Source organism: Salvelinus sp. IW2-2015, linkage group LG1, assembly GCF_002910315.2.
Source record: "Salvelinus sp. IW2-2015 linkage group LG1, ASM291031v2, whole genome shotgun sequence".
NCBI classification, from domain to species: Eukaryota; Metazoa; Chordata; class Actinopteri; order Salmoniformes; family Salmonidae; genus Salvelinus; species Salvelinus sp. IW2-2015.
The window spans coordinates 19,671,370-19,682,157 of NC_036838.1; the positions used below are offsets into that span (position 1 = coordinate 19,671,370).

Here is a 10,788-nt window from a genome sequence, read left to right on the forward strand (position 1 = left end):
TGTCCCTTGTGGTGTGGCCCTGCAAGCCCAGATGTGTGTTCCCCTGGGTTACTGGTGTGGAGAGAGAACATGTGTCTACTCCACCAGAGGGCATGGATGGCATAATTAGCAGCCCTCTCACCTTAGTGGTCACAGGGTCAGAGCTTATACAGGGTCAGAGCTGGGCCATCCCAATGGCTACATCTCTCCCATATAGTGATTGCAGTGGATAAAATGGAGACACCCATTCTAGTTATTCAATTTCTATGGGATAATGATGGGAGTATTAATACAGTAGATTTACCTGTCTGTTTTGAAAAGTTCTTTAGAAATTCATATTTTGACTGATCTTAATGTACTTTTGATTTACTAGGTTGTGTGGCTTATTTTCTATTTTTATACTGAGAAAATGTTAATTCTCTGTGGCAGTATGGTATTAAGGTTTAAAGGTCACGAACAGGCAAAATCATGTTTAATGAAATTGGATAATACTTGAAGGAAACCAGATCAAAGTATGAAGACCAAAGTATGAAAAATGACTGTTGCTTCTACATTGATAAAGTTTGATCATAAAGTTACTGGTCTCCTCCCCCATGTCAAACACTTGGATTCATAATTAAGGTGACATCACCTTAACTCTCATTTGAATACACCAATGTTAACATAAAATGATCTTACCTAATTTAAATAAGTACCGCCTTGAAACCAACATCGGAGAAGGCGTGTTTGCAGAGGGGCGCGGTTTAAATAGCTAAACAGCTACTCTACTCATGCCAAAATTTGACTGTAGGGAGTCAACAAATATAATACAAATTGACCCTATTCATCTATGGCAAAGATACTTATATGTTTGAGCTTTCATCTGTGTCTGGTGTTAGATAGTTACAGGCTAGCTAGGTCTTCAGACAGCATGGAACAAAGGGGGGGGGGGGGTCTTTCAAAACTCAGACGCAGCTGTCAAGTCAACACATCCATGAGTGCTGCTATGAACCGCATCACAAGAGACATGTTAAACGGGAGATGTAGAAAACCTACATATAATTGATGCAATTTCAATGTTTTTTCRAGTTGTTTTGTGTACCACCACATTTGCTTGAGATGATTTTACTGCGAGACTGCGTCCAAGTTGCTTGACATTTCCAAGAGCTGTCAGTCGAGGCCAGCTCCCGCCCACTCAGTATTTTCACAATGACTGTTCAGGACTTTTAAAATAATAATCACAGTGTTTTTTTTTTTTTAAGCTTGTGTGAGTTGTCTTGATGAACTTTCCATTGAGGTATTTTGTAAACAGAAGCGCAAGATCACAACGTTTATGTGAAAATCCGTCTAAAGATATTGATCCACATGTTATTTTCCCCGACTGGCACTGAGGAGTGACCCTTGGCTCGAGGGATGTGTTTTTATAGTATCATGTGATAGATATTAACTATGGCACACAAATATTAGGGAGATCACTTTGACCCACTTAATAAATAATAAACACTTAATAATATATCTTTATATAGAAAACTGTAGTCCTTGAGATATCATGCATAAAATGTTTTCAGTGTAAACTTAGTTTTAGGTATTAAATCGACTTAATCTTCACATACCAAAGCATTCACATGTAAGCATACTCATACAGTAACCAACACAGTGGCTTTTATCGTCCCCCTTAATCAACAAAGAAAATGTTTCATGTCTTAGAAGTTGAAGTGCATAACAGACCTATGAGTCTCAAAGCATGTAATTAATTGATGAGGAGAGAGACAAGAGACAAACAGACAAGCGGGTGCAGGAGAAAGCCAGGAGTGCTCCAGCAGCAGAAATCTGGAACCTATAAAGACGTGGACAACTTCAGCAGCTTTAACAAGGCCTCTCGCAATTGGCTGAGAAGGCTACTTACCCCCTTTTAAGCCATCCACCAACCTCAAGCTCACTTCCTGCTTCCAAACCACACCCAAAGAAGCCGGTGCTGGCCAATCGCAGCTGCCCGCAGGCCCAGAGTATGTGGGCGAGTATAAAGGGACAGGAGTTAGCCCAGCAAAGCAGATGGTTTGTTGTTGTTCTGCATGCAGGTTGAGGAGATGGGAAACTGTAGGTGAGGAATTCAGCAAAGAGACACAGGGAGAGACAGAAGCTTTGACTGGGAGTAAAGCCAAAACCTATGGATCTTCAACAGATTGCAGATTAGAAGCGTGAAGTGTATCGGCCTCGTTCCTCTTGGTTTCACTGGAGGAAGAAGACTTCTAGGCCTTTGACTCTCTATCAGAACTTCCTGGGATAACGGTTGTCCCACACGGCTATCTGAAGAAGAGAAAAGACAGGGAAAGAGAGAAATAAAGAGCAAAAACCACCCTGCCTCGGAAGGGGAAGAAGGACGGTGGTCCTAAGAGGGAGGAGGAGATGCGCGAGGAGGTGTCCTGCGCCAACTCCCCCGAGGGGGGGCTGGGGGCCAGCGAGGAGGAGCTGGAGAGGGGCTCCAAGAAGAGCGGGCAAACAGGGGGCCGAAAGCGGGTGCCGTACCACAAGAAAGACAATCTGGGTCGGGCCGAGGAGAGGGCCGTTGTCAGCGGGAGCCCCAACAGCCTGGTTCCGTCGGGGCCCAAGCGGCAGAAGAAGCAACAGAACTCCCCCACGGCGGTGGTGTGTGTGGCCCCGTCCTCGCTGGGCCCCAGCGGCCTCGGCTTAGGCTCGGGCGGCGAGCCCTTCGAGGACCTGCACACGCAGCGAGTGATCGCCAACGTGCGCGAGCGCCAGCGTACGCAGTCGCTGAACGACGCCTTCGCCTCGCTGCGTAAGATCATTCCCACGCTGCCATCGGACAAGCTGAGCAAGATTCAGATCCTGAAGCTAGCGTCGCGCTACATCGACTTCCTCTACCAGGTACTGCAGAGCGATGAGATGGACGCCAAGCTGGCCAGCTGCAACTACTTGGCCCACGAACGGCTCAGCTATGCCTTTTCCGTCTGGAGGATGGAGGGCGCCTGGGCCATGTCGGCCAGCCACTAGTGTCCCCTATCTGTCCTGCTCTACCCGTCCTGTTCTGTCCTAACCCCACTATCTCTGTCCTCCACCTAAGCCACTATCTCTGCCCCCTCTTGTAACCCCTAACCCACTATCGATGTAACCCCTAAAGCCACCATCTCTGTCCTCCTTTAAGCCATTATCTCTGCCCCTCCTAACTACAACCCAGAGTCACTGTTCACTCCCCAACCTTTTTACCCATTCTGTCCTAAACGTGTCACTCACCTATCCACTGCCCCATCAATCCCACCATACCCGTTCACCATTCGACCTTGCCCCTCCCCTTCCACCTCAAATGCCCCCTGACAATGTAGCCCCTAACTCCACAAGCGTCTACGGTGCACCCCTGCAGGTATGTATAAAAACACACACCACACACACACACACACACACACACACACACACACACACACACACACACACACACACACAAAGTGTCACATATGGCCAAACAGCCAGGTCTGTGGTTTCCCAAAAGTATCTTAAGTATATTGTTAAAATCTTGGCAGGAGCATCGTTAAATCTGTGAGCTGTTATTCTTTTTTTTCCAGATTTAACATGTTATACCTTTACTTTGAAGTTGTTTTTTTTATGAACATGAATGACAACAATGATGAGAGTGTGTGTTATCATTCAATACACAGGTTAGAAAAGTGGACACATCTGACATATTTGTGCATCGAAGTAATGTAAATATGCCTTTTCTAATGACATTTAACCAACCAAGTGGCCCTTAGGGTGATTCCCAATGCAGGATGGTTAGCAAGCTAACCTTAGTAAAATTGCCAAACAAATTAGGATTTCCGACCTCCAGCATGTTTAGAAAAGCGAGTCTTGTTCAGATATTAATTTGCATCTTCCTCTAAGGAAAGCTGTTTTTATTATTTTTGATTCAAGTTTAGTTACATTAGGTGGTAAGWGGGAATGAGTAGGAAATAATGCATGTTGTTTTTAATTTAATATGGCAAAATGTGCGCAATAGATCAAAAGGTATAGCCTATTCCTAATCGATCAGTGGATAAATGTATTTGATAAATATCAGACTGTCACATGTCCACTGCAGTTGTGCGTAAGTGAATGCACATCTCCGTATGTTGGTAACTATTGTATAACTTTTAAAAAATTATATATTTTTTAACATAATAAAAAGTAACAACATAGTTCAAACAGAATGACAAATTATGAAATAAGAGTATTTGTATACTAGCCTAAATGACAAATTATAACACCTAGTAATGTGGGATCATAATTACAATATACAATATTACATTTGCTTTCTAATCTTTATTTCAACATATGGTGTGCAGCTTGACAATTCTGACAAGATGCCAAACATTAAAAAAATACTATTTTCATTCATATCAATTTATTTATATACAGTAATTATAGTATAATTATTGTCTCCTTTTATCATAGAATGTATTATCAATCAAATTGGCTAAACATTAAAACAATAATATTTAAGTTACACAAATATCGTTGCTACGAAATGTCGTATTTCATGAAAAAAGCATTTTAATGAAAAATGTTACTGTAAAATGTTACAAATTAGCATAACACTGAATCATTTTACACTTTTTGACATAAATATTTAGCTATCTGTCTTGGTGTACTCTTAAGATAAGAAAAGAGAATGCCTGACTATAATTTTCTGTTTTACATAATAATTAGCAGTAGCCCACTACCTGAAAATCAAATTATTGTTATAGTGACAATATAACACTTTAATTGCGCAAATATATATATATATAATATCATATAACATTTTCAACAACGAAAAATTGTTAAGTACATCAACGATCGTTGAATGTGTTCGTTTTTTTTTTTACCATGGACTCAGTCTTAACAAAATTGTTGTACTTTTTAAGTATTTTTATCCAGAGCTTTATCTAACATACCTCAGGCAGAATAGACCAGAGAAAACAGAAACTGGGGTCCTGCACAGGTATATCAGGCGAAATAAAGAGAGGGAGAGGCAAGGAAAGAGAAAAAGCAGCTCTCCCTCCCTCTCCCCTTTTCTCCCCTGCAGCCTTGCCCTTTCTCTTCCAGGATCTTGTATCCAGTGTCGTGCAATCAGGCCCTGCCGGGTCCCAGACAAGCAGGAACCTTTAGATTGGAAACAGTTGTGAGGCATTAGGAAGGTGTATGTGCCAAGGGAGAGTTTGATGGTGTGTGTGTGCGTGAGCCAATGTATATATATATGTGCATGTGTGTGTGTGTTTGCGTGTGTGTGCGTGTGCATGTGCGTGTGCGTGTGTACATACATACATGTGCGTGAGTGCATGCCATTTCTTCGATATTATCTGACTTTGTTATCTGCCTTTCCTCTCAGTCTCTTGAAAAATCACAAAGTAAACTTTGCGGAATTGGCGGACATTCACTCTTCTGAACGCAGATAAGAAGCTACAAGATAAGCGTTAATTACAAGATAAAAGATGAGTGTGGGCTAACTGAAAAGCCTATCAGATAACCAGGAAGACAGGATGAGAAGGGAGAGGTAGGAAAGAATGACGAGCCAAGGAAAGGACGATGCGGTGCAGAGAGCAGAGGTAATCCGTCAGAAACCAAACTCATGTAAACCTGGACTAGGCTGTCAAGGGAGAGCAGCACAGGAAAAGCAAAGCTTTAGAGCAAGAACCCTAACTTTAACCCCTAACCCTAATCCTAATCCTAACCCTAACCCTAACCCTAACCCTAACCCTAATCCTAACACAGCGTTTCCCAAACTTGGTCCTGGGGACCCCAAGGGGTGCACGCTTTGGTTGTTGCCCTCACACTACATAGCTGATTCAAATAATCAAAGCTTGATGATGAGTTCATTATTTGAATCAGTTGTGTAATAGTGCTCCAACTCCTAACCCTAACCTTGATTATAACCCTAACCTTAATTGGAACCCTAACCCCTAACCCTAAAATAGCCGTTTTCCTTGGGACCAGCGAAATGTCCCCACTTTTCAGAATTGTCCTCGTTTTCCTATCCTTGTGAGGACTTCTGGTCCATGTGCAGTCTCCAGGTGTTCCCCTTACATTACTACAAAATCCTCGACGGCCTCAAACGCCAGACTTTGAGAGTTCAACCACTGTGGTTGGAGACCCGAACCCCACACGTGGATGAGAATGTCCTTGAAGAGAAGCATAGTCATTACCTACTGTTCTGCATTCTAACATTATCCACTCACCTGTGGACAGTTAAATGAACTGAAATGGACAACTGAAATGGACATTGTCAGTATAAGGAAGACCTACAATGGTCGTAATTGATTCTGCTTTTAACATATCGGGGATAAAGAAGAATAAAGTGGAAAAAAATTGAAATTCCTTCCTAAATGAAACGTGCATGTGCGTACTTGTGTACGTTCACAGTATGCTCCTGGTGTGTGCACGAAGCATGTTTTTTTTGTGTGCAACAAGTGTTCGGATAAGGTGTGTGTTAATGTGAGTGGTGCATCTTGGGTGCATTTGTGTGGCTGTTTTATGAGGATGTGCGTGTTGTTGGTTGCATGTGTGTGTAGCATGTGGTGTGTCATTATGCGGATGTGTGTGTTGTTGGGCGCATGTGTGTGTGTGTGTGTGTAGCTGTGATTTAGAATAGACTGCTGTGTTTAACCTGGCAACAACAAGCGGTGCTCCACTCTGTTTATCCTCCAATTAAAGGGCTGTCACTGTTCTTCCCTCTGCCAGAACCTCTGGCTCTGCATGTGTTTGAGTGGGTTGCAGTTCCTTTGGACTGATCTTGGACCAGTCCAAAGTAACATGTGCATGTGTTTTGGGGTTTCCATTTTCACGTTGGATCTGATCTCAAACCAGCTGTTATAGGTCCTCTGCGGCACATCTGCTTTTTTTTAAGAGCTTCAGAGCCTTGCAAACAGGCCGGTGGTTCCAAGAGTTGTGGGCTTCTGATACTCATCTTTATTTTTAGGGGTTTGAACTTTGAGCTGATGCTAGAGCAGGTGCTGTGTGGATGGATGGATGTGTGTGCATGGGCTGGGCTGTTCCAACAGCTGTAGTGCGTATGTAGTGTACGTAGTGCGCCCCCTGAGTTATACACGTTGGGTTTGACACGTATGCAGGAGCAGAGCACAAACCAAGTGGGAGTGTGTAGAAACAATAGGCCATATTAAGATATTGGTCTAATGCAAAGGGAGGTATGATATAGCTCTTCATCTATTATCAATACAGTGTTACAGTCCATGTCAGGCAATAGGCAACAAAACAATATACTTCATCCATGTGTTAAAGGGATAGTTCAGCGAAATTGCATATTTAGATAGGGAACACATATCTAAATGATGTAATGTCACTGAACTATCCCTTTAAGTTGTTGTACACGCAGGTTTAACATGAGTAGGCCTCTGCCTTAGAGGCGTTGCAGATGAGGTCAAAGCGGCGGAGGAAGACTAAAATGCTCCTATGCAAGTGTGTGTGCATGTTTGTGCCTAAAACTGCATCAGTTGCTCCTTTGTAAATCAGCCACACTTCACTTTTCATTTTGGTAGAAAGGGAGATCAACAAATGCCAAGGAGGCTCTACAGAATAACTGTTGTTACTCTGCCCAAATGCATGCAGTAGAATGGGATCTACCTCCTTTTGTTCAAAGTGACGCTAAGATCACACAACTTGTTATTCGCTGCTGTAGCGTACCCCCATTTGGTATACCGAGAAAACAAGTMATTCCTGGCAATTAGTGCATTATGACGTAAGCACGGCCATCTGAAAGAGGACACCCACAAACACACATGCTTACTGGACAGCTTTCTCTCTCTCTTGTCTTTGTCCCTCTTCCCTTTCTCTCTTCCTCTCTCTTATCTTTCTCGCTCAGCATGAAAAGAAACACTGTAATTACAGACAATTGGGAATACTCCAGATGGAATATTTGCTTGTTAAACAAGAGAAAGAGCAGAAGTGTAGTGCTGTGGGCTTTTTTTTACACTATGTGAGAAGAGTTAGCTTTGTTTGCCGGTTTATGTGTTTGTTTGGGACAACGACTTGCACGCACGACACATTAACGACTTCTCTGCGGATTTTCGCTCTCAGATATTATTTTCCTATACTGACAAAATGTACACATCCACGTCGGTTTCTTCAGCAAAACATATTTTAAAAAATATATTTTTTTTGCATCAGGTTGTGTGGTTGAATTAGGCTGAAATATGAGGTATAAAACGCTAAACCCAAGATAGAAACTGTTTTTGACGCAGTCTATTTTTCATTCTCTTTTTTTAGGAAGGACGCCAAATGGATGGACTCATCTCCCTCTCTTAAAAAGGTCTGTTCCTGTCGAACCAGTAGCTCCCCCCGCTATACCCTCATCTCTCCTTCTCTGGAAGCCCTGCCCCACAGACATGGGCATTGGACCGGACACATGCTTCGGTTTACGGACAGATATCCAGTCGCCTCTCCTTTTGCAGCCTGACAGACAGTATGATAATGCCAAACATACAGTATGTGACAAACTTCGGAACTGAAGTGATGAGGATACTTAAAGAGTCACGCGATGAACTTTCTGTACGTTAAAAAACGTCCAACGCATCGGCCTGTCACTGAGGCGTGACGATGATCCGCCATTTTTATGCCACTTCAAAGACTCTTTAAAAGAGGAAGATTCTTTGACAACTGAGATGACTTATGATCGTGATAATTACAATGATGATCATCATAAGGATGCCAAAGTAATCGGTAGCTGGTGTTCCCAGCCCAATGAATGTTTACAGCAAAGATGCTTATAAGCTTTTGGCTTTTCAACCTCAAATGTATAGGTAGGAAAAGCCAAAGAAGCCTGACACACATTTTCAGCAGTTGTATAAACTAATCTGCTTGATTTCTGTTGCCTTGTACATGTATTTCTCTGTTGCATTATTTCCCTTCATAGCGAATGGATTTAGCATGTGCATATGCATTTTACATTATAATGACTTTATATTAGAATAATTAAGCAATAATCTATGCAGGCAACCTGTAATACATGAGTAATGCACACAGTTTTGTAGCATGCACAGATTATGGATAGATTAGACATAGACATAGCGGATAGATTCCACTAAGTTCTTTCTGATATATTGTTATTTGTCTGTAGGATTTAAGTATGAAAATGTAATATTCAAAACAACAATGAAATAATACATTAGAAAAAGAGTAACAGATAACATTTTGTTGTACATTGTACAAGTAACGGTCTAGTAGTTTTAAATGCAAGATGAGAGGAAAATATAGTTTGAATGTTGTAAGTTTAGTAATTCCTCAGGATTTCTCTTTAAGATGGTACTATGCACATACTGCAATACACTATCAGTACATTGAGAATGTATTAAGAATGGAAAACAGTGCCGTGTACTTCTTAAAAACATTTGATAAATTCAGATTTTGTGCTATGTTATCTGATGTACTGTCGCCAGAAAATGTAGTTTGTCAGTATTTTTTCATCCTAATGCTCAGCTGTAGTTCTTAGAAGATTTTTTTTTGTCTCCAGCTTTTCATTACATGAGCTCCTGTGGAAAATAAGAATAAATGCTGTTTTAATAAAATACCACTGAAATAGTCTGAAAAAGGCCCATTTTCAAAGACACTTTGCATCTTTCTGTCTCATAGAAACGTGTCTAACACTGTGAACATATTGACAGTGTAGTATGTATAACAAAGAGTACATGGATAGACAAGACAATGTCTTATATGTTGTATCTTATAAAATAAAATACACAAGAAGTGGATAGCAATACCCTTTGTATTTGGACACTGCAAGGCAGGATCCAACATTTTTGTCCAAATGTGTGTTACATTACCAAGTCATGTGTTTTTACATTACCGAAATAGCTGAGTGCTTGGTGTAAGTAAAATATTGCCTAATATTTCAAACATTATTGAAAGGATACAAAATATACACTTCAGAAAAAAACTACGTTGAGAACTTAATCACCCTTTTATTGAGGAAAACAGTTTATAGAAAAAAATATAGAAAACAACAAAATACAACATTTTTTTTTACTGTACAGGTACAAAGTACAAACCAATAAAGACAAACAGTGAGAAAAAATCCCTATCTAATCTCGACTTGGCTTGTTTTCTAAATTAAGATTCAGTTCAATAAAGCTTCATTTCTATAGGTTTGTCAGTATAATTCAAAGCACAGGATGTCTGTATTTTGGTCTCAGTAGCTATCGACAACATCAATAACCAACCACTCAGAGGAAGAGCAATAATTAATATTAAGACAATTAAAGGGATTGTTGATTCTCAAAAAATTTATTTACATTTACAGAACACAAATATTCTCAGAATTTAATTAAAACCGGAAATAAACCACAATAAAATATGAAATAGAACCCCTCTGAAAAAGATATCAACAATGTATTTGTGGTGGCCATTCTGTTCTACTTGATCATAGTTAAATGTATCATTTCATTCTCAATGATGTCATTTTCACATTGTCAATGTCGTTAATATCATACGTATATTGCAGGGTCTTGTCATGCACACTCTTAAAAAAAAAGTCCTATCTAGAACCTAAAAGTCTTTGAAGAACACTTTTTTTGGTTTCAGGTAGAACCTTTTTGGGTTCCATGTAGAACCATTTCCACAGAGGGTCCTACATTGAACCCAAAAGGGTTCTACCCTTTTGGAACCCTTTTTCTARGAGTGTAAGGTCTTGGTTGTATAATGTATATTATACAGCACCATTATAAACTATAACATGATAGTTCAAATTAATCTGTAGCACCATCAGATTTTCATAAAACACAATACATAAGCACAGCACTGCAAAGGAATTAAAAGGACAACATAGAAATCTATTACATCCTTATCTCATGG

The 10,788-nt window shown here is 40.6% G+C and overlaps 1 protein-coding gene across 1 annotated transcript; it reads left to right on the forward strand.

Moving 5' to 3' along the window:
* The first annotated feature begins 1,991 nt into the window (after window positions 1-1,991).
* Window positions 1,992-9,687, forward strand: LOC111962202 (twist-related protein 2). Its single transcript, XM_023985104.1, has 2 exons — window positions 1,992-3,337; window positions 8,209-9,687. Exon 1 carries the CDS (start codon window positions 2,365-2,367, stop codon window positions 2,968-2,970), a length of 606 nt encoding a protein of 201 aa, XP_023840872.1. The 5' UTR covers window positions 1,992-2,364; the 3' UTR covers window positions 2,971-3,337; window positions 8,209-9,687.
* Window positions 9,688-10,788: the final 1,101 nt, after the last annotated feature.

What these genes read in the sequence shown, in the direction of transcription:
- LOC111962202 (XM_023985104.1), top strand. Translation starts at nt 2,365, where the DNA reads ATGCGCGAGGAGGTGTCCTGCGCCAACTCCCCCGAGGGGGGGCTGGGG.